This window comes from Myotis myotis, unplaced genomic scaffold (assembly GCF_014108235.1).
Source record: "Myotis myotis isolate mMyoMyo1 unplaced genomic scaffold, mMyoMyo1.p scaffold_m19_p_54, whole genome shotgun sequence".
Lineage (NCBI taxonomy): Eukaryota > Metazoa > Chordata > Mammalia > Chiroptera > Vespertilionidae > Myotis > Myotis myotis.
The window spans coordinates 467,874-489,981 of NW_023416362.1; the positions used below are offsets into that span (position 1 = coordinate 467,874).

A 22,108-nucleotide genomic window follows, 5' to 3' on the forward strand; every position below is an offset into this window, starting at 1 on the left:
GGAAGCTGGGCCGGGGAGAGCGTCCTGGCTCACGCGAGGGGAGTGCTCTCTGGGGACAGGTGTTCATTCCCTGATGCTCTGGCCCATGGAGCCTCGGACGCGACTGCCCCTCCCAGGCTGGCCGGTTCCGACACAGTCGACAATTTCCAGTGCAAACCAGCAGGTCCAGGGCCCGCCCGCCCGCCCCTCCTCTGTGGGGCCACCTCCCACCTGCCCTCATCACCCGGGGCCAGGTCCCCGACAGCCAGGGGCAGCCCTGTCCCGGGGCCCCGACACTTCACACAGCCCGTCCTAGGCCTGCTCCCTGCCCGTTCCTCCCTGAGAGACGACAGCAAGGGCTCTTGTGCCCCCGCCCCCGCCCGGTGTGGCCCCCCCTCCTGGAGACTGTGAGCACAAACTGTCATCGCAATGGCCACTGTCCCCTGTCCTGCCTCCCCACACCTGAACAACAGCAAACCTACATGTCAAACACCTGGTGGGCTGCAGCCTATCCACGTTCCTGTACAGTCTGACTCCCGGGAAGGGCAGTTGCCCAGCTCCCAGATGCTGGGTGGGTGCAGAGGGCGCTCCAGGCCAGGCAGTCAGGTCTGCCCACGCCGGGCTCTCTGCAGAGTGCTCCCTGCGATTCCAGGCCTTCACCTGCCTGCTCTGCCCCTGCAGGTCTCTGGCCCACTGCCCCAGCCACCTGCCTGCACGAAGTGTCCCTTCAGACCCAGAGGGTCACGTGCCGTGGCCTGCAAGGCGTGTGGTCCCGTGGAACACCCACAGGGCCAGCTTCATCCCCGCCCAAGTCCTAGGCCTGGTGACAAGACCCTGCCCTGGACCCCTATGGTATTAGCAGCACCTCAAGGCCAGAGCCTCCTCCGGGAGCCTTCCTGGGTCCTGGCAGCAGCCCCTGCTCTGCCGAGTGTACCCAGCAGCCCATCCCCCAGCACCTGACGGAGGAGATGGCTGCCTCTGGGCGCGCGTCGTGTCTCTGCTGAGCCTGTGTGTCCTGGAGGGCTCACCTGGTCCCGGCGCCTACGGTGCAGTTAGCAAGAGGCCACGGCGTGTCAGCCACAGTGACGACCAGGTGTCTGCCTCGCTATGGGTCCGCAGCTTCCCCAGGATGGCCTGGAAGGCAGGGGGGCGCCTCCCGGGGCCTGTAATGTGGGGGTCCGGGATCGACATGCAGTGGGGACCCAGGAGGCCTTGGCCAGAGCACAGGCCCCCAGCGTGGACCACGCGGGACGCAGGCGGTATCAGAATAGTATTTATTGATATGCTCAGTGCTACCTTGTGAATGCGTCACGTTGTTGCCGTGGCTGAGGTAATAGGGGCAGACCCGCCACGCCGCCCGGCTCCCCGGGAAGCAGCGTGGGCCCGGGGCGGGGCTGGGCCCGGGTGGGGACGTGGTTATTGCGTTGGACTCCTTTCCTTGCTCACGCCCCGGCGCCCATGCCTGGTCTCACACGTGCACGCTCACCTGGGCCCGCTCACACACACTTGCTTACACGCTGGTGCCCACTCACGCATGCTCTGCACGCTCACCCACGTGTCTACTTGCACACAGGCGCCCTGCCCCTCTGGCCACACACACCCACACGCCCACACACACATCCTTTGTTTTAAATGCACCCTAAGTCTCCTGACAAGAGAGATACTTGTGGGTTACAGTAACCATAGTGAAGTACAGGTAGTCGGGGTACAAGGAGAAAGTGCATGTTGACCTTTGACCTGAGGGCTTCCGGCCCTGCCCGGGCAAGCCAGGAGCACAGCGTGGCTCAGCGGCTGTGCGTCCCAGGCCCGCGGTGCCCCTGCCCCCAGCTTCCTTCTACACCTCGGACCCACGTGTCCCCCACAGAGCACCCCTCATGGCCAGCATCCTGGGCCCAAGACAAACTAAGAAAATAAACTCTTCTCACGGCGAGCGCCTGGTGCAGGGAGGGGGCTCATGGCCAGCCCCTGGCCCAGCCAGCACCCCAACAATGCCACAGAGGGGGAGGGACAGGTGCTGAGCCCGAGGCATGCGGGTGGGAGGCTGGGGTGGGCAGTGCTGGGGGCGGCGGTGTACCCTGGTCATGCGGAGGGGTCCCCCGGGGGGGCCCTGGCAGCCATGCGCCCTCAGAACTCCACGGTACTCACTACGGTCCTTGGCTCATCGAAGGTGGCGATGAGGATCTGCTGGGGTGGGGGGATGGCGATGAGGCTCCCCATGTCTGGGGGTGCCCGGGGCCCCCCGTCCTCCTCCTCCTGGGCCTCATACAGCGTGCCGATGTGCAGCAGCGGGTGGGTGGCGTTGCGGCTCAGGATGGCGAGGGGGTCGGGCTTGCCCAGGCCGGCGGGTGACAGAGGGGCCGTGGCGGGGGCGGCGGGGGGCGAGCAGACATGGAAGGTGCTGCCGGAGGGGAGCACAGCCCGGGCCGGCTCTGCTGGGTACAGGATGTCCTCCTCAGCTAGCGGAGCGTCTGGAACACAGAGGACACGGCGCGTCACCCCCGCAGGCCCATCCTTCCGCCATTCGACCCCTCCCCACCCCCTGAAGCCGCTGGGGCTCATGGCTCCGAAACGTCCTGGGAGGGTTGACCTCTCCCTCAGCCGCCAGAGCCTGCGGGGTCCAGGCCAGACCCCCTGTTTTTTTGTTTTTTTTTAAATATGCCTTTATTAAGTTTTTAGAGAAAGGAAGGGAGAGGAATAGAGAGAAACATCGATGATGAGAGAGAAACATCATCGACCGGCTGCCTCCTGCAGGCCCCACACTCGGGATGGAGCCCACAACCTGGGCATGTGCCCTGACTGGGAACCTAACGGGAGGCGACTTGGTTCCTGGGCCAATGCTCAGCCGCTGAGCCACACCTGCCGGGCGGGGGGCGGGCCCTCAGCACACAGCGGCCTCCCAGCACCTTCTCCAGGGCCTGAGCAACCTCCCTGTCCCGCCCTCCAGCCCTGGGCCCAGCCTCCTCCTGTCCCCCTCACAGGACTCGCCCCTGCAGAGCCACCCGCGCCCGCTCAGCCTCACCTCTCACCCCCAGCAGGGTCACTCCTCCGCCTTTCACAGGGTTCCCAGGTGCTGGGGCTGGGGAGGGCGGGCGCGGGTCCTCCCTTCTCTGGACCCCATGCAGCCCTGCCCCCTCCGGCCCTCCGGGCCGCCTACCTTTGGCGGGGGCCGCGGCCAGGCCCAGCCCGCACTCCTCTGCCTGGGACAGGAAGCCCCCTTCCTGGCTGCGGGAGACGGGCAGGGCGGCGGGCGAGGCCTCGGGCTTGGCCTTCTTGGCGCCCAGGATGTAGGGGTGCACGTCCAGGGAGAGGTGGCGGGCCGGCTTCTTGTCGGGGCCGGGCGGGGGGCCGGGGGCGGGGCCGGCGTCGCCGCCGCCCTTGTAGTGGTGCGCGGCGCGCGCCCCCGCGTCCAGCAGCGGCGCGATGAGCGTGTCGGTGGCCGTCTTGCGGCGCAGGGGCTTGGGCTTGTCGGCCTTGCTGTTCTCCACGCGCATGATGGCCAGCGGCTCCTTGAAGGGCTGCGGCAGCGGGTTGCTGCTCGGGATCCACTTCATCTTCTTGCGGGGCCGCTTGACCACGGGCGGCTCGGCGGCGCCGTCGGGCTGCGCGGGGTCGGCGCTCGGGTCCACGGTCTGCGCGCCCGCGTCGCGCACGGCGGGGGAGGCGTCGTGGTTGGACTGCGCCAGCGCGGCCAGCAGCTGCCGCACCACGTTGTCGTACATGAGGTCGCTCTCGTTGGTGATGAAGTCCAGGCGGTTGAGCGACTTGATGTGGTCGCGGTTCTCGTTGCAGAACATGGCGAGGATGTTGATGTCGCAGAACTGCGAGCCGTGCCACTGGCGGCGCGTCTTGATGCCCACCTTGTGCAGCTTGTCGAAGATGAAGTTGCTCTTGCGGAAGATGAAGAGGTGGATGAGGTTGACGAGGATGATGAGGTTCATGGCGCAGAGCAGCACGATGTCCACGCCCGCCACGATGCGCTGCAGCTGCACGGACGGCAGCTTGCAGCTCACGCGCACCGCCGCGCCCGCCGCCCCGTCCGGGGCCGCGCCCAGCGCGCAGGTGAACTCGTTCTGCTTCTGGGTGGCGTAGTAGGTGCACAGGTAGGAGATGGGCGCCACGCTGAGCAGCAGGATGAGCAGGTGGCGCGCCAGGTAGAGCTTGGCCAGGAAGTTGCTGCGCCCCCGCCGCTCCAGGTACTTCTCGAACAGGTTCTGCTCGGGGCTCTTGTCCTTCTCCGCGTTCTCGATGATCTCGCGCTTCTCGCGCTCCGTGATGCCCGGCCCCTTGGACTGGATCTGCTTCTCGATCTTGGGGGCGCGGCCCTCCGCCGCGCGGTGGTAGCAGTTGTCGATCTCCTGCAGCAAGAAGTTGAGCTCGGAGGTGAGGCGGGTGGAGGCCAGGAACTCCCAGCCCAGCGCGGGCACATACATGATGGCTGCGAAGGCCAGCAGCGAGTAGGGCAGCAGCTTGTGCTCGAACAGCGACGGCCACAGGCTGGCGTCCACGCCGGGCAGCGCGTCCCGCAGCTCCGTCCAGCAGTAGCCGCGGGCGTACAGCGCCTGGTCGCGGGTGAAGTTGTGTGGGGTGTAGCAGTAAATGGGTTCCTCTGGGGGGAGAGGAGAGGGGGCTGGGGCGCCAGACCCTCCCCGGCCACCGCCTGCCCACACCCGGGCCTGTAGAGGCTGCTGCTCTTCAAACACTCCCCTCCCTCATGTCCCAACCGTGGGGCAGGGTCACACCGGGCACCCCCCCACCCCCCAGCAGTGGGCTGCCCCTTCCATTAGGTTACGGCTGTGCCCACTGCACCTGGGACCAGCCTGCACTGCCAGCAGGCCCTCCTCCCAAGGCCACCCACCGGGCTCTGTGGGCAAAGGGGAAACCAGTCCCTGAGAGGAGCCGGGCAGGCCATGCCCCCGAGCCAGGGCCGCCTTCCAGCTGGACCAGCCCGGGCCTGGCCCCGGCCCAGCTGCCCCTGGCCTTCCCCTGAGGACAGTGGCCCTGGGTTCCCCTGGAAACCCCACAGCTGCGTGGCAAGGCCACATGCAGCATCGGAAAGTCCTTACCACGGAGAGGAGAGCCGGTGCTGGGTGCAGCCTGGGGGAGGAGCAAGCTGCACCTGCGTCTGCGCAGTCCCACGCTGCTGTGCCCGACGCTCCGGCCCCCGGCCCCTCCCGACCCTCCGACCCTCCGAGTCCGTCCGGGTCCGGGTCCCACCCGGCCCACACCCCCCAGTGCCGCCCGCAGGGGAGCTGAGATGCTCCTGCGCTGGTGGCTCCTGCCAGCAGCGCCTGCCCTCCGGGCCCCGCGCCCCCAGCTCTATGGAGCCGCTCTTCTGGCCGGCGAGACCCTAACCCAGCCACCCCCAGACCTGGCCCATGGCCCCCACCTCCTCCTCTCGGCCCTCTCACCCCAGGGGAGGTCCAGACCCCGCCCAGACCCCACACCCGACAGGCCTCTGTGTGGGGCGCTGCAGCTGGCTCCCCAGAACCTGCGATTAGGTTCCTTCACAGACTGCCCGTGGGTGAGGTCAGGGCTCTCAGTGGGGCGATGGGCCTGGGTGACCGGGTGGCCCGGTGTGATCACAGGGACCCTTTAAGGGAGGCAGGAGCATCAGAGTCAGAGAGAGGTGTAAGGGCCGGCCAGTGGCTCAGTGGTTGAGCGTCGACTTATGAACCAGGAGGTTACGGTTCGATTCCTGGTCAGGGCACAGGCCTGGGTTGCGGGCTCCATCCCCAGTAGGGGGTGTGCAGGAGGCAGCTGATCCATAATTCTCATCACTGATGTTTCTCTCTCTCTCCCCCTTCCTCTCTGAAATCAATAAATATTATAAAGAAATAAAAAGGTGTAAGGAAGGAAACAGAGGGCGGGCCAGGGCGAGAGACCCAGGGATGCGGGGGCCTCGGAGCTGGAGAAGCCCAGGGAGGTGGCCCTGCTGACACCTTGGTTCCAGCCCATAGGACACATTTCAGGCTTCTGAGCTGCAGAACTGTGAGTCCATTTGCGTTATTTTTAGCCACTAAGTCTGTGCTGTAGGCGGAGGCTGGCCGCCCCCTCCCAGACCCTCTCTGGAGCCTCCCCCAGGGACCTGAACAAACATGCTCCCAGGGCGCTGGCCCCCATGGGAGGGAGGGGCCTCAGAACTGGCTGGGCTGGGGCCTCACTCCTCACAGGCCCAGCCTGGGGGTCGGGTGGGGGTGTGTGAGATGCTTGCCTCCTGTCCTTTCTGGAAAGGGAAGCAGAGGCCGAGCCGGGACACGCGGCCTTGGGGACACGCGGCCTTGGGGACACCGTCGGCTGTGGCCGGAGAGGTGCACTGACTATGCTGGAACCTCATCAGGTGGCTGTTTTAGGAGTTGCTGGTCCCCTGTCCAAGGACCCTGGTAACCCTTGAACTCAGTCTCTGCCCTGTCCTGGCCACACACCCATCTGACCCCTCCATCCACTGAGGGGTGGTCCATGTGGTGGGGGTCACTCACAGCAGCTCTGACCAGGGGCGAGGGGGGTCTTTTGCCATCCACCACCCTCTAAGCCCGGGCACCCGAGGGCCTGGCATTTGGGCAGCTCCCAGAAGGGAGGCCAGCCGTTTCTGGTCGGCCCCTCCACCCACCAGCAGGGCCCAGGTGGGTGCACCATCTCCCCGTGCAAATACAGTCGGCTCCACGGCAGGCCCGGCTGGACCAGGATGCCCAGGAAGACGCCCGCAGCCCAGGCCCGGCTGGACGCGGAGGGTGCCCAGGCCCTGCCTGGCTGAGCTGGCCTCAGTCCTGAGCCTCCCCTCTGTGTGCACCGTACTGGGAACTGTCTCCCAAAAGGCAGTCCAGTCTCACTCCCCGCTATCTGTGAACCTGACCTCACTTGGGAATAGGGTTTCTGCAGATGCAATAAAGCTAAGACGGGGCCACACTGGAGTGGACGCCAGCCCAGTGGCTGGTGACTTCATAAGACAGGAGGTTTGGATACAGACACGCAGAGAGAAGGCCCCAGGAGAAGAGGAGGCAGAAACTGGGCAATTCAGCCTCGGTGAAGCCAAGGACTGCCAGGCCCCCAGAGCGGGAGGAAAGCAGGGGCCCCTCGCTGGAGCTCTGGGAGCCCGGCCCTGCCCACGCCTTGATCTTGGACCCCAGACTGTGAGAGAGTCAAGTTCTGGTTCTGAGCACCAAGTTTGTGCTAATTTGTTCAGCAGCCCAGGAACCGAGTCCGCCTGCCCACCCTGAGGGACGCCCCGGAGTGGGCAGCACCCACACCGGACTCAGCAGCTGTGGGCTTGTCCTGGCCCTGGGAGTCTCAGTGTCTGGACCCTGGGGTGCCCCCCGCCCTGGGGGGCATTAGGCACCGTGGACAATGGGTGTCCCCTAAAAGGCGAGGCCTTTGGGAAAGTGGATGCAGAGTGCAGGGACGTTGCCAATGTCACTCGGGGGACAGAGCTGCACATCCCTCCTAGAGGAGCCCCAATCCCTTCTCCACGGACAGGCACCCCGGCCCTCAGACACGGCATTGGGGCTGGGAGGGTCCTCTCACCGTCACCTGGGCCTGAAACCCTTGCCAGCCAGACCCTGGGGGTGCGATTCGGGTCTCCACCCGCCCACCTCGGGGAGGCCTCATCCTGTGGCTGAGCAGAGCTGGCCTGCTCCTCGGGGGGCCCTCCCCGCAGTCAGGCCCCAGGCGCGGGCTCTGCTATTCCCATCCATCACCTGTAGCGTCTCCTGGTTCTCACCTGGCCACTCCTCCTTCCTCAGACCCTGCCCACTCCCCTCCTGGGCGCCCCTTCCCAGCCAGACCCCTCTCATCTGTGCCCCGACGTCGAGGTCCAGGATGGGGTCCATCCCGGGTTCCAGGTGAGCGAATGGGAGGTGAAAACCATGCCTGGTGACCGGCAGCACAGCAAGGATGGTGGTGTTGAGGGGCTGCTGGAGGCCGGGCTCGGCTCTGCGCGAGGGTGGCGGGCAGCACGGGCACCGGCAGCCCCCCCCCACCCCCCCCCCGACCCCCTCCCGCCCCGCGCCGCGCCCCCGCCCCCGCTCCGCGCCCCCGCCGGCCTCACCTGCGAAGTTCTTGGTGAAGACCAGGGTGACCAGCAGGATGGGGACGAGCACGGTGCCGATGGTGACCACGCGGTCGAACGGCAGCTCCAGCTTCAGCTGCAGCAGCAGCGCGGCCAGCGCGCCCGCCTTGTCGTCCTGCGCGCCCGGCAGGATGAGCTCGCGCAGCTTCTCGCCCGCCAGCAGCGCCGTCGCCATGTCCGCCGGCTGCTCCAGGAGGTGGTGCATGGGGGGCGCGCGCGGGCGGGGGGCGCGGGGCGCCGGGGGCTCACGGGGCGCGGGGGGGGGGGGGGGGGAGCTCACGGGGGCGCGAGGGGCCGGGGCGGGGGCGCGGGCAGGGGGGCGCTCCGCCGCCCCCGCGGGCAGGGGTCGGGCGCCGGGCCCCGCCGCCCCCGCTGGGCTGCAGCCCGGCAGGCCTGGCGCGTCCTCACGGGGGCGGCGGTGTCCCGGGCTGGGGCCGCGGCCCCGCTCCCGCGGCGGGGAGGGGGCTGTTTACCGCGGCAACGGCGGCCTGGCTCCGCCCCCCCGCCCCGCCCCGCCCCCGCCCCGCAGAATGCGGCGCCGGCGGTGACTTTGCAGAAAATACTTAAATTCAATAAAACGAATGAGCCCGGGCTGCTGCCTCCTCTCCCTCCAAACGGGGATGGCGGGCGAGGCCGTGGGGGGCGACCCTCGGGGCGCGGTGCCGCCTCTTCACTCCCAGAGCCGGGCCGCCACGGTGGGTGCCGAGCCCCCGCGCCCTTGGGAGCTCTGCGGACACGGACGGGGGACCGGGCACCCCTTTCCCAGCTCGGGGCGTCTTCCCTCGCGGCCCCCACCGGCGCCCAGCGCGAACCACGGTCCCCACATCACCTGCCCGCGGCCGCCTGCTCCCCGCCGCGACCTCCTGCCCGTCACCCGCCTGCGGCCCGGGCCAGCCCCTGGCTGGGCGCTGGGGGCCTGCGCTTCTGGGCCCGGCTCCCTGCCCCTTCCGGCCTCCATCCCCCCACCCGACACCCGCGTCCACCCCGCGTCGCCCTCGGAAGGTCCCGCAGAGCCCGCTCTTCATTCTCCTGCGGGCCCGTCCCGCCCCATAGGTGCGCGCACCAGCGTGTGGAAGTGCGTGGCTGGGGTACCCTCACTGGATAGTCACCCGGTAAACACTCTGAGTGCTTGCAGCTGGGTCACCGTTGCCCTGCCTCCGGGGGTGGGGGTGGGGGCGCAGGCCGGGCTAGTGGGGGGAGGGGGGAGAGCATGGCCTGTGCCAGGGGCCATTGTTATGTTTTTTAAAGATTGGGGTGACATTGCCAATAGGAGTCCATTTCTATATCCAGTGCTATGGGTCTTAATGTACGTTTCTCCGCCCCCCTCCCCCATAGTCACTAAGGCAGTGGGCTGCTTCCAGTGCCCAACAACACAACCCAGACCCCCCACAGCCAGGTGCCCCGCCCCCCCCATTAGCACAGACACCTTACAGCCACCGAGAACCCCGAGTGATGCTGCCCCACGGCCAGCCCGGGTGGACATGGCAGGTGCCCGCCCCTGGGCCTCGGACAGTGTTCAGGGCCCCATTCCCCGCCAGATAGCTCCTACCTGGGCGCCTGTAGGGGGTGGGCCGCCCTGTCATTGGGCAGCCCTGGGGGTCCCCCTTCACCCCGCAGGCCCAGTCACAGGAGGCTGTGGTCAGGGCACAGGGTGACCTGGTAACCAGGCGAATGGGGGACAGGGACAGCCACACAGGTGGCCAAGCAGGACCGTTTCTGGGGACAGAGCCTCCTCACCCACGGCAGCCATTTGTGGGGCGTCTTCGGAGCCTGGTCCTCAGGCTCAGGCCAGCGTGGGCCCGGCTGGGCCACCAGAACCTCAGTTCCCTACGTGTCAGCCAGGAAGATGGCCTCCCAGGTGCCCAGGGAGCACTAGGGGCCTGGGCGGCCTCGGGACCTGGTGTGGACCTGCCTTGGCCCCGCCACGCCCCCTGTGCCCGGATCCTTTGTGGGACCCTCAGGAAGGTCCCGGGGGCTCTGCAGCCTTTGAAAGGCCGTCTCCCCTCACCCCATCCAACTCACTCTGCCTGGGCCTCCCGCTCCTGTCCCAGCTGCCTTCCTGGAGGTGGGGCCACAGCCCTCCACAGGAGGGAGGGAGCTGCAGGTCTGAGGGGTCACTGCTCTGGTCTCACGGTTCAGACAGTAGTGACCTCTAACCCCAGGAGGGCGGCACGCAGCTGCGTGGTGAGGAGCCCAACCACAGGAAGGAAGGCGAGTGGGCCATGTCCGTCGAGCAGTGCCTGTCCCACCCCAGGGATGGTGGGTGCAGACCCCCTGGGGTACACTCCCACCCCAGGTCAGACCTCAGGACACCGTGGCTGTGATGGGCGGAGGGTGCCAGGCCTCATTGTCCCATCGCATGGCTGTCGAGGTGCCATTGGGTGGTCCCCCAGCCCAGGGATTCCGCCCCCGACAGGCGGCCCTGAGGCCGGGCCCAAGCTCCAGCCTCTGCGCTACTCCCTGGACGCATGGCCAGACTTGGGTCTGACACCCTTCCTGGGCCCGGGGTGCTGGTCCCCAGGCCTGGTGCCGCCCACGAGGGACACCCCCAACGTGTGAACGCTCCCAGCCTCTCTTGGAAACGGTCCCCGAGCATCTGCACCCGAGGGCAGCTCCTGGCCCAGGGGTGAGCAGGGGCCACACAGGCCACCACCACCTCTGGGGCCGCCGCAGGCAGAGCCCCCCAGTGCCCACGGCTTCGCACGGCCAGTGGGTGACTGAGCACTGGCTCGAGGACCCGGGAGGCCGGCGTGGCTCTGTCCCCCACCTGGTGCTCTGAATGGAAAGCCACGCTGGGGTCTCACGCGAGTGTTTATTTTGGTGATGGGCCGTGGTGTGGTGACTACAGTGCCAGGAAGGGGCTGGGCAGGGCAGGGCTGATGGTCGGGCAGGCACCGTCCTGCCCAGCGGCCCCCATGCTTGTGGCCAAGACAGCAGGAGACGGCCGTGACCATGGCAGACAGAGGCTGCTGCCCTCCTTCCAGTAGGGACTCCGGGCAAGGTCCCGGGTCCCTTGTTCCTGGGCTCCCGGCTCCTCTAAGCAGGGAGGCTGCACAGCTCAGCCCCAGCTCAGCTGTGGGAGGCGGCAGCCAGTGCACTGGGCTCCCCGCAGGGCTCAGGCTCAGGACCCCGAGGTGAGCTGGGCAGGTGCCTCTTCATGGTGTGGTTTTATGAGGAGCACGTGTCTATGGAGGCTGTGCAGGGAGGGGTGATGCCAACCGTCCGCTGCTAGACAGAGCGCCGCCACAGCCCCGGAGCAGGAACGGGCGAGGCAGGGATGTGGGGCTCAGCCCTGCAGGTGCCGCAGCTCGGGCGGCAGGTCACAGCCGGTGTACGCGCCATTGGTGATGCTGTATTCCAGCAATGCGCCGAAGCAGGGGTCCTGGGGGGACACAGGAGCGGGCCTTAGAGTGGGCAGGGCGGACAGCCCCCACCGCTCCCTGAGGGCGGCAGCTCACCCTGACCAGGACGTAGGGGTTTCCCAGCACGATCAGCAGGGCTTTGGGCCTGGTGACGGCCACATTGAAACGCTTTGAGTTGGACAAGAAACCCAGGAAATACCTATCGTCTTCGAACCGGTCTTCGTTCGACCGCACCTGGAAGCACAAAGGCGGAGAAAAAGGTGTTTCAAGTTTCTGGCATGGAAAGAACTCTCGACATATGAAAACAATAAACACAGAAACATCGTCAGTGTGACCTCATTTTTGGTTAAAAGAGAAAAAAGTAGCCCTGGCTGACATGGTTCAGTGGTTAGAGCATCGGCCTATACACTGGAGGGTCTTGGGTTCGATTCTGGTCAAGGGCATGTACTTGGGCTGCAGGTCCGATCCCCACCCCGGTCAGGGTGCATGTGGGAGGCAACCTATCGATGTGTCTGTCACATCAATGTTTCTCTCCGCCCTCGCCCCGCCCTTCCCTTCCATTCTCTAAAAAAAAAACAGTGGGAAAAAAAATATCCAAGCCCTAACCGGTGTGGCTCAGTGGACAGAGCGTCGGCCTGCGGACTGAAGGGTCCTGGGTTCGATTCCAGTCAAGGGCATGTACCTTGGTTGCGGGCACATCCCAAGTAGAGGGTGTGCAGGAGGCAGCTGACCAATATTTCTCACTCATCGATGTATCTAACTCTCTATCCCTCTCCCTTCCTCTCTGTAAAAAATCAATAAAATATGTTTTTTAAAAAATCCAAGTATCCTCACTCCTGGATGAGGGTAAAAAAAAGGGAAAAAGCAGCAGGGGGTGGGGGAGGAGCCTCACTGCCCTCTGTCTGCACAACATGGGCCCAACCCTATGGGGCTCAGCACAGAGTGTCGGGGTGACCAGGGAGTCAGGGTGACTCCGGGTGTCGGGGTGACCAGGGAGTCGGGGTGACTCCGGGTGTCAGGGTGATGGTGGTTCTTTTCCCGATTCTCTAGGGCCCCCCAGGAACAGGGCACCTACGGTTGAGATGATGATCACCAAATGCTCTTGCCCTTGGAACTCCTCTACTGATCCGACCTTTATGTCCATCAGATCCACATTTCTCAAAAGAATTTTTATTTTCTCCACCTTTGAAGCAGACAAAAAAGATTAAAGATACAATTTTACAAAGCTGACCACTTCTTCCCACATTGCAGCAGAAGTCAATGCTGACAACGTGCAGTGCTGCTTCTCAATCCCAATCGTATGTCACCCGACTCCAGGGCTGGGCTCAGTGCCCATTTCTATGGAGGTGAGGGCAGCTCTGCCCTGTGGGGCCCTCCCCGGCCTGAGCCTTCACCACACCTGTGGCCTGGAGACAGGCGGCGTGCCCTCCTCTGTGGCAGCGTCACAGGCAGCCAGGAGGAGGACCAACGCTGTGATGAGTGGCCACGGAGCCAGGAGAAGGCGAGCTCGCCCTCAGGAGCGGGAACGGCCGAGTCGAGCCGCGAGACTCGGGACGAAGTGGGTTCCAGATGTTTGGAGACGAGATCTCCAATGGGTGTTGGAAAAAAAGGCCCCATTTGAAATCTTGGAAGAACGAGTATTTGAGAGAAAACTCGATGGCAGGTGACTCCTCCCCAGGACGCTGGGGCGGTGCTGAGGGTGCAGGCACGGGAGGGTCAGAGAGCAGGAGGGGACACCCGAGAGCCCGGCCAGAGGTCCCGCAGACGCTGTGGGGAGACTGTCCCCACTGAGAATAAGGGAGTGCTCACCGGGTGGAAAGGATGCTCCTGAAAACAAAGCAGGCAGCGAGCAGGTGTCCTGGCAGCGCATCTGCTGCAGGACAAAGGCCAACCCTTCCCACACCTGCCGGCAGGGGACTAAGGTCAGGCTGAGGTGGTCAGTGCCGCGTCTGCCACGCACCGGCCTCTGCTGAGACGACGACGAGAAGACAAACTTCAGGAGACAAGCGCAGAGACCAGTGGTGCAGGCGGCACAGGTAAGCGACCAAACTCCAAAGCAATCGGCATGTTGACCAATTGTTCCAAGAAAAAACACGTGTTTTGATAAAAGGTGGGATTTCTAAAACTCACCAGAAAGAGCACAAAGGGAAGAACCGGGGGTGGGGCAGGTCTGGAGGCTCACCATGAGGGCCTCAGCCCAGATGCCAGCTCAGCCCAAGCCCCAGCAGCCAGGCTGGCGGTCCCGGGGGGCGGGGGGACCGCGAGGGAGGGGGAGCCCAGGTGCGCACGGGAGCCGTGTGTGCAGCAGAGACACACACCACAGACCAAAGTCAGACCCTCGCCAGGACCACCCAACACAACGCAGAGGGCTGAACCTCCAGAACAAAGTGGGAAAACACACCTCACGTCACGACAGGGAAGGGTTTCTTAGACAAAAAACAAACAGCACAGACCACGAAGGGAACGGTTTACACGTCCCATGTGCATGTGACTACATGGAAAGAACACACACACCCACACACGGAGGGAACCAGGGACAAGGCCTGGCTGAGACGGTGTCGGGAACACTCGACCACCAAGGGTCCGGGTGCAGAAATAATGCTGACTCAGCGCAACCTGCAGACACCACCTCAGAGCAACAGAGGGGGCACTGGATTCAAACAGGGTTTTAAAAACCCTCACCTGAGGATATGTTTTCTTTATTTTTAAATAAATATATATTTTTTATTGATTTCAGAGAACAAGAGAGAGGGATAGAAACATCAATGATGAGAGAAAACCATAGATCAGCTGCCTCCTGTACGCCCCACACTGGGGCTCGAGCCCACAACCCAGGCATGTGCCCTGATCAGCATAGAACTGTGACCTCCTGGTTCATAGATAGATGCTCAACCACTGAGCCACACCGGCCGGGCTGTTTTATTGATTTTAGAGAGAGAAGAAGGTGGAGAGGGGAGGGGGAAAGGCAGGGAGGGGGAGAGAGGGAGAGGGAGAAACATCAGTTGCCTCCTGTATGTGCCCAAACCAGGGACTGAACCCTCAACCTAGGTTTGCGCCTGCCTGGGAATCAACCCCATGGCCCTTGTGGTGACGGGACCTTGTCTGGCTGAGCCACCTGACCAGGCTACACAGGAATGCTGACGAAACATCATGGCCAGTACACACAGGAAGAGACTAGAAGCACAGCGCGCCCTCACCACGCTCACGGCCCCGCCCGCCTGTGTGCGCCTCACCACGCTCACAGCCCTGCCCGCCCGTGCGCCCTCACCACGCTCACGGCCCCGCCCGCCCGTGCCAGCCACAGGCCTTTTAGAACACAGATTCTCAAGTCCCTGACAACCCCAGGGGAACCCTCTTCCCCACTCAGGCAGCTGCAGGTGTGGGCACCGTGGGATTTGCAGACACGGGAGATGGGAGACCAGGGTGGGCCCAGGGCAGATGGAGGACGTGCACAGTGAGTACAGGGGTGACAACTTCACGCTGGGACAGGTGAGCATGGAGGCGGGCTCACCCAGGTGCCTGCACACCCAGCCCCAGGACCCGGGTGTGGAAGGCCAGGGGAGCCCCGCGGGTGCCACTCGACCAGCTCGTGTCCTGTTCCTGCGTGGCCTCCGCGGACAGGAAGCACCGAGCGGCGGGGGCGGGGCCCACCTGCTTGCGGTAGGGCGTGATCACGCCGATGTCCTGCGCGGACACCTGGCTGCAGAGGCTCCGGGCCAGGAGGCAGCTGTAGCGCATGACCTGCACGGCCTCGGCCGGGTTGAACCAGGATGGGCTCCTCCCTTCCCGCGCTTCGCTGCCCTGTCAGGTTGGGAGACAAGAGAGACAGGGCGTCACGAGGCCTCGTTTACCAGCTACACTCGTTAAGGGCTGTGAACGGGGAGCTGAGCAGGCGCTGGGACAGGCAGAGGTGAGGGGCCTGGCTACGGAACCGGAACCGGCTCAGCTGCAGTGAGGCCCAAGGACGGGGGCATGAGGAGGGCAGTGTCCCGTGAGGACGGTGACGGGGGCGGGGGGGTGGGGCGTGCACATGCCGGTGGGGAACAGAGCCCGGGAGCCAGGATGGCTGAGGTGGCAGTGACCAGTGTGGTCAGTGCGGGAGCCCCTTGGGCCAGGCCAGGCCCAACCCCTCGCTCTGGCTGCCCCCCTCCTGTGGAAGGTGCGCCCTCCTCTCTCCGGCCTGAAGGGAAGACAGGAGGATGACCAGTGTGCACAGGCCATCACTGCAGATCAAGGAAATGCAAACCCAAACCTCAGGGCCTGCCTACGCCCACCAGGACGGCCACAACTAAAGACAGACACGGTGCCTGGCGCTCAGCGTGAGGTGGTGCAGCCGCCGTGGATAACGTGTGCAGGCCCTCAGAACCCGAAAGCAGAGTTCCCCTCTGGCTCAGGCGTTCACCACAAGAACAGACTTAACGCAGGGACCCAGGCAAGTAGATGTGGGAGCAGCCTGAGCGTCCGTGCAACCTGGGAAGCACACGCGGCCCGAGCACACGATGGGAGACCCCCGCGCGGCACATGCCCGCGGCCCAAGGGCTCGGAGCAGACGCAGGGGTGATGGGGCCACCAGGGCAGGGGGGGTGAGGGTCAGTGGGACAGTGTCCGTCCGGGAAGATGGAGAGCTCTGACGACTGACTGTAACACAAGGGGCCCGTGCTACCCCCCCCCCCCCCCGCCCCCGCTGAACTGGGCCCTGCTGGCGAATGCAGCCGACCGGACATGGTGTGTTTCGCCACAACTGAAACAGCACACACAGAGCAGTGAGAATGCACTGACTCGCCCTGGCTGGTTTGGCTTAGTGGATAGAGCATCGGCCTGCAAACTGCAAGGTCCCAGGTTCGATTCTGGTCAAGGGCACATGCCTGGGTTGCGGGCTTGATCCCCAGTAGGGTACGTGCAGGAGGCAGCCAATCAATGATTCTCTCATCATTGATATTTATCTCTCTCTCCATCTTCCTTCCTCTCTGAAATCAATAAAAATATATTAAAAAAAAAAAAGAAGAAGAATGCACTGACTTCCAGGAGTTTTCGCTGAGGGACCTGACTGGCCCCTGGATCTACGATGGGAGGTCGGGAACCAGCGGCGAGAGGAGCGGGCTGTCCTCAGAGGGAACACCAGTCAACGGGCACCAGCCGCGCAGCAGAGATGAGGGGGACGAAGGGCAGAGTCGCACTAACGACAGGCTCTTACACGGGTGCAGTGTGATGCCCGCAGCTGCTCAGAAGCGGCCCTGAAGCGAGGAAGGAGGGATGAACCCGGGAAGGGGCGTCAATGTCTCACCAGGTGGGACGGAAAGGAAACCAGGACAGGGCACAACCTAAACCGCAGGCGCGGCGCAGCGGGGAGCACAGGCGGCAAGGCCTCAGGCGCCGGGGGGATCTGGTGTGGAAGCCGCGGGCAGCAGTCACTGCCCGGCCAGGGGGAGGCCGAGCAGACAGGATCCAGGTCAGGACACAAGCTCCACAAGTAAATTTTAAAAATCAACGTGAAACTTACATCCTCAACAGAGAAGGTGAGCTTTTGTGTGTCCTTAGAACATCTACTAAAACAGTCCCATTGGGCCACAGATCTGTAAAAGCCGGGGCCACAGGCCTGGCCTTCATCAGAACCAATGCAACTCGGCATAAAAAGAGGCGACCACAGCACTCCAAGCCCCTTGGAAGTCAAGGAAAACATGTCTCTGTGAGCCTCGATCAAAAAGAAAATGGGGAGTCACCAGGACCAGGGGGTGCAGGAGCCGTGCGGAGCAGAGCTGCGCCCAGGCCCTGCCTCCTGTACAGACGAGAGGACTGGGTCCCCCCACGGGGCTAGTGAGGGGCAGGGCGGGCCATAGAGCTGAAGTGAACGAAGCAGAAAACTAGCAGGAGGAAACAGAGTGAGTTCAAAGCTGGTTTCCACACAGACCAGAGGTCGGCACAGCCTGGGCTCCGACGGGCCACACAGGCAGGCCATGCAGCCGGAGACCGGTGGGAGCTGGTTCAGGGTGAGCTGTTGTGCCCGACCTGCTGTGCCCCCAGCACTGAGGGTCGCAGGCCCTGTGCTTACCGAGCTGAGCCCCTCCTCCTCGCATCGGGGCCACACACTCACCCGCACGCCGTGGAAGACGAGGGGGAAGCCTTTCTTGGGGAGCTTCTCCCAGCCCAGCAAGGAGGTCACCACCTTGGGGTCGGCACAGACCTCGAGCTCCTTGTGATAGAAGAGCCGGGAGGGCAGGGCCAGCAGGGCCGCGTGGGACCTGTAGTTCTTCACCAGCTTGGTCACCTGCAGGGAGAGCGCGGCAGGGGCAGCCCTGTCAGCACGCGCCTCGTCCTGCTGAAGGGAAGTGATGCCTCCCCCCACCCCACCGCCCAGACCTCCCGGCCTCTCATCGCCGCCTGAGCAGAAAGTGGCCTTTGGGAAAACAAGAGCAGGAGGCCAGGCCCTGCTGCCCGGCCTGTGGGCACCTGGAGGCCGTGCTGCCCGCAGGGCCCGTCCTGCCGCCCAGCCAAGCCCAGCCCCAGGCCCCGGCATAGGCTCCCAACGACCCCTCTCAAGGAGTCGACCCCACCTCCATGTCCTCCCCACTCCCCAGGTGACCTGCCCGTCCACGGCCACGCTCCTCTGTCCCAGGGGCAAGCTCCGCGGCGCCAGCACTGGGATCAGAGGGCAGCACGCGGGGAGGGGCCCACGACCCCGGCCGGCTCCAGCACTGGGCCCTGCAGTGCAGATTCCTGTGGCCCCGTCTGCACTGGGCCACCCCATGGGCACCCTGTGTGGTCCCTCAGGGGCCCAGCACCATGGGGTCTGGCTCACCAGCAGGGGGTTGTAGGCGCCACAAGCACCGAATGCGTCCTCGTCTCGCAGGTACACGGGCCGGGACATGAGCCTCTCCAGCATGGACACGTTCAGCCCGTAGGCCATGGCCAGCCGGGACTTGATCACGGGCCCGAGCTGCATGGGGTCCCCGGCCAGGACGATCTGCCACACAGACGGGACCCGCTGCAGGGACAGTGGCTGCAGCCCACGCAGAGCGTCAGCCACAGCGTGCGTCGGGGGAGGGCGGCAGAGGCAGAAGCGCAGCCCCAGGCCTGGACACAGCCACTGGCGAGGCCCACCCCTGCTGGACCCAGCCTGACCCCTGGGGACTGAGGGAGGAGGTGGGACTCAAATGTCCCCTGTCAGCCAGGGTGAGTGTGGGGGAGGGGTGATGGGCCTTGGACTGACCCCAGTCACTACCAGAGGCCAGTGCTCAGCCCAGGACAGAGGGACAGGTCGGGGCAGAGAGGTGCTCCAGGGCCGCTAGTCTCTGCACCCAACACGGGTGCCAGCGACTATGCGCGCGTGTGCAAGTGTGAGAATGCGAGTGCATGTGTGTGTGTGAGAAAGTGTGTGTGTGTGTGAGAGAGTGCGTGTGAGCGTGTGTGAGAGAGGAGAGGAGAGGAAGGGAGGCAGCCCTTCCCCCCATGTGCCCGGGGACCAGGATGGGTGCCGACAGGCGGACGGCACAGCAAGGCCTCACCTGGCCGCTGATGTCGGAGACCAGCCCCAGAGGAATGAGGCACTCCGGCTCACTGGCCTGTCCGGCTTCATCCACAAACACATGTGTGAAGTGTCCGACTCTGGAGCCAAAGATGAAAGTGGTCGCCTCGGTCAGTGTCCCTGGGGGTCGGTGGCCAGCCCGGGAGGCACCCACAGCCCATCAGGAGACTGAGTTCCCGTCCCCACTGGACCCTACCCCACACGCCTGTTTCAAAAGACTTAGAGGGGACAGGTGAGGGGCTGCATGGTGGGGAGCTGCTGGGCGGCCGTGGTCCAGGCTGGGGACTGCCGCCCACCGCAGGGGCCTGGGCTAGAGCCCCGCTCCCTCATGCAGAAGCTGGGTGACCTTGGGCAGGTCCTCCTCCTCTCTGTGCCTTGGTTTCCCCAAGGTTTCGGGCGGAGTGCGACAGGGTAAGCTGGTCAGGTGGGCACTGGGCAACATTCCCACGTGGGGAGACTGCCCGAGTCATGCTCTCGGCTGGAGCTGCTGCCGCTAGGACAGCCTTGGGCGGAGCCAGGCCTTGAGCCCCCAACCATGGACGGAGACCCCAGCGCGGGGCCCTTGCTCACATGGAGCCGCCAGCAGTGCTGGGCCCATTGCCCTGACTGGCCGTCAGCTCGCTCAGGTACAGGCCTGAGTCTGTGCATCTCAAATGAACGCCCTGCCCCCCCCCCCCCCCCGCCCCTGCCCCGGACGGGCAGCTCACTCATTTTCTACCTCACGCCCGTCTCTGCTGGAAAGCTTCACAGCAGGCACCTTCCTGGGGACAGAAGCCCTTAAACTCTGGGTCCCGAACGGCCTCCGGCTCCTTAGCTTCCTCCGTGAGGCCGGGCCGCTTCTTGCTCACCCTCCTCAGCCTCCCGAGGCCCCGCCCACTGAGTGGTGGTCCTGCCACGGTCCCCTCGGCCCCTCCTGTCCCTCCAGCGAAACAAGGTGCTTCCTGCCTCTGGTCTGGGTGCCACCCGCACGCTCGCTCCTTCCCCACCCTCTGGGACCGCCCTCCTGGAAACCTTGGGGCCCTGTCGCCCTGGGGTCTCAGCACAAACCCCCTTCCTTGGAGGAGCCCCTGACCTGCTGTCAGGACAGAGGCCTCTCCCGCTGCCCCACCCGCCACGCTCACCGCACTCCGATCTGGTAGAAGAGGCCGGCGCTGCTGCAGGTGCTGATGATGATGCGGAAGCGCGAGGCCTTCCAGATGTCCTCCCCGTCTTTGCAGTACGCCTTGATGGCCTCGACGATCGTCTGGGGGGGCAGTTGGTTTTCAAGTTACTGAGTGTCTTTAATTGGACATGATCACAAAGTCGGAAGGACTCCTACAAGCTAACTGTCCTGCTCCACCTCTCAGTTACGACTAAGTAACGACGTAAGATTGTCTTCGTAAATAAAAATACTTGTATTTTCTTATCAATTTAGTCCCCATTTTATGGACTCTGGAGCCATGAATGTAACATACAACCCTGCAGATCCTTCCCCAAAACATTACTGCTAACGTCACCCATTTCCTAGCTTTGGTCTCTGGCTAATTAGCCCCTCACCTACAAGCAACCCAGCTGAGCTGCCCCCAGACCCAGGAGGGACTGCAGCTGTGAGGGAGGGGCAGGAGCAGGAGCAGGACAGAGGGAGGCTCACCTCCTCGAACCTGCAGGTGGCGTTCACGCGCACCATGCTGCCGGGTCGCAGCAGGCAGCTCTCGTGCAGCCGCAAGCACACGAGGTCGGCCGCGCTGTTGGAGGGCGCACACACCAGAATCCGGCTGTCCGGCAGGGCGTGGTACACCTTCACCAGGCACAGGAGGCGGCAGTCAGCGTGGGGCCAGTCCCAGCAGTGACGCCCTGGCCATGGGAGCAGGTGGTGGGTCCCGCCCGCCTGCAGGAGGGCAGCTGGGCACTCTGCATACGTGTTAATCCGAAGCCCCAGGGGGCAGCGCTACAGGCACACACGCCCCCGCTCGCTGCGACACAGACGGGCCCGCAAGCACCTGCAGACCATCCTGAGATGGGCAAGCAGCTTACTCTCCTGAGAACAGGAGGCTCCCTCTACACCCGTGAAATAAGCTTTCACACCCTGCACAGGCCGCAAACACCACAAGACAGACTTAGCTAAACAGAAGCAGCTGGACCTTACAAACTCTGATTCACATGTAAACAGACACAGAATTCCGCCCACCCCCCACCCCCGCCCCAGCCAAGCTCACGGGGACCGCACGGCCTCCGTCACCTGTAACACAGCCTCGATGATGGTCACCGTCTTCCCAGTGCCAGGAGGCCCGAAGAGGACGTATGGGAGGGGGCGGCAGTCGCCACTCAGGATCCTACGCACGGCCAGCTGCTGGTTCTCGTTGAGCAGGGGGTTGAAGAACTCCTTCTCTCGGGCCCCGGGGGTCTGCAGCTCATCGCCTGGGTCCAAGGAAGGCACAGGGTCAGGCAACACCCAACAACCCGGGCAGCTGGGCACAGAGACACCAGCACCGGCCCCGGGCAACCCGTCAGCGGGGCGCTCCCACAGTGCCAGGGCCTGCGCAGCTCGGGAGTCAGCGTCTGAGAGCAGACGGGGCCTCCCCGTCTCCCCCTTCACGGCAGCAGCGACAGGAAAGGCCACACAGTCGGAAGTCTGTGTCGTGACCAGAGTGTTTGCTCATCTTCCCGTCACACAACTGTCTCGACCACCCTCGACCCCAACAGCGAGCCTCTCAGGGGCCTAGTCCCAGGTGTGATCACCGCCCCACAATACGCACCCAGGAGACTCGTCTCTGTGGCCAAGGCCTCCGGTCCCCGTGTGTCCTGGGCACCCGCCTGGCTTGTCTTGGTGGCAGGCTCAGGCTGGTCCTTCTCAGCTTCCCGGTTCTAGAAATAATCACGACCGCCCCCCGCCCCCAAAAAAAAAATGTGTGTTTGCAGGGTCTCAGTTTAAAGAGAAAACGTAGCCGTCTCCCCACGCAACACTGGCTTGGTGTCCTGAACGGCGTGGTGTCCTGGCACGGACCATAGGTCACACCCCTTTAAAGCGTGACAAAAACACACAACAGCCGATAAAACGCTGCAACACCGTTTCTGTTTCTCTTCTGAATTACCTTTCACAAGAAACTAAGTTGCTAAGTTTGTGAAGACGGCTCCAAAACAACAGCCTTCCCTTCAGCTCAGCAAGTGTGCCTCCTGCCCAGCTCAGGGCGAGGAGAGCCGGAG

At 64.4% G+C, this 22,108-nt stretch overlaps 2 protein-coding genes across 2 annotated transcripts in view; both read right to left on the bottom strand.

Moving 5' to 3' along the window:
- Positions 1-1,239: 1,239 nt before the first annotated feature.
- PANX2 (pannexin 2) lies at positions 1,240-8,279 on the bottom strand. The gene is made up of 3 exons (XM_036311314.1): positions 8,021-8,279; positions 3,134-4,585; positions 1,240-2,447 (listed from the first exon to the last, which is right to left on the bottom strand). The coding sequence occupies exons 1-3, from the start codon at positions 8,244-8,246 to the stop codon at positions 2,104-2,106; spliced, it is 2,022 nt and encodes a 673-aa protein (XP_036167207.1). The 5' UTR covers positions 8,247-8,279; the 3' UTR covers positions 1,240-2,103.
- A 2,567-nt stretch (positions 8,280-10,846) lies between these two features.
- Positions 10,847-22,108, bottom strand: part of MOV10L1 (Mov10 like RISC complex RNA helicase 1) — a 34,886-nt gene continuing 23,624 nt past the window's right edge. Inside the window, exons 17-26 of the mRNA XM_036311265.1 lie at positions 21,144-21,322; positions 20,556-20,702; positions 20,047-20,168; positions 18,906-19,005; positions 18,200-18,364; positions 17,495-17,668; positions 15,055-15,204; positions 12,479-12,586; positions 11,500-11,637; positions 10,847-11,423 (exon numbers count right to left, since the gene is read on the bottom strand). Coding sequence (XP_036167158.1) covers positions 11,328-11,423; positions 11,500-11,637; positions 12,479-12,586; positions 15,055-15,204; positions 17,495-17,668; positions 18,200-18,364; positions 18,906-19,005; positions 20,047-20,168; positions 20,556-20,702; positions 21,144-21,322 — 1,379 coding nt within the window. The 3' untranslated portion in view covers positions 10,847-11,327. The remainder of the gene's footprint in view (positions 11,424-11,499; positions 11,638-12,478; positions 12,587-15,054; positions 15,205-17,494; positions 17,669-18,199; positions 18,365-18,905; positions 19,006-20,046; positions 20,169-20,555; positions 20,703-21,143; positions 21,323-22,108) is intronic.

Bases quoted from the DNA above. Each gene is read 5' to 3' on its own strand.
- PANX2 (XM_036311314.1), bottom strand. From the start codon at position 8,246: ATGCACCACCTCCTGGAGCAGCCGGCGGACATGGCGACGGCGCTGCTG. The intron at 4,586-8,020 runs GTGAGGCCGGCG...CTCTCCCCCCAG, and splicing joins CTTCACCAAGAACTTCGCAG to AGGAACCCATTTACTGCTAC. The intron at 2,448-3,133 runs GTAGGCGGCCCG...TCTGTGTTCCAG, and splicing joins GGCCGCGGCCCCCGCCAAAG to ACGCTCCGCTAGCTGAGGAG.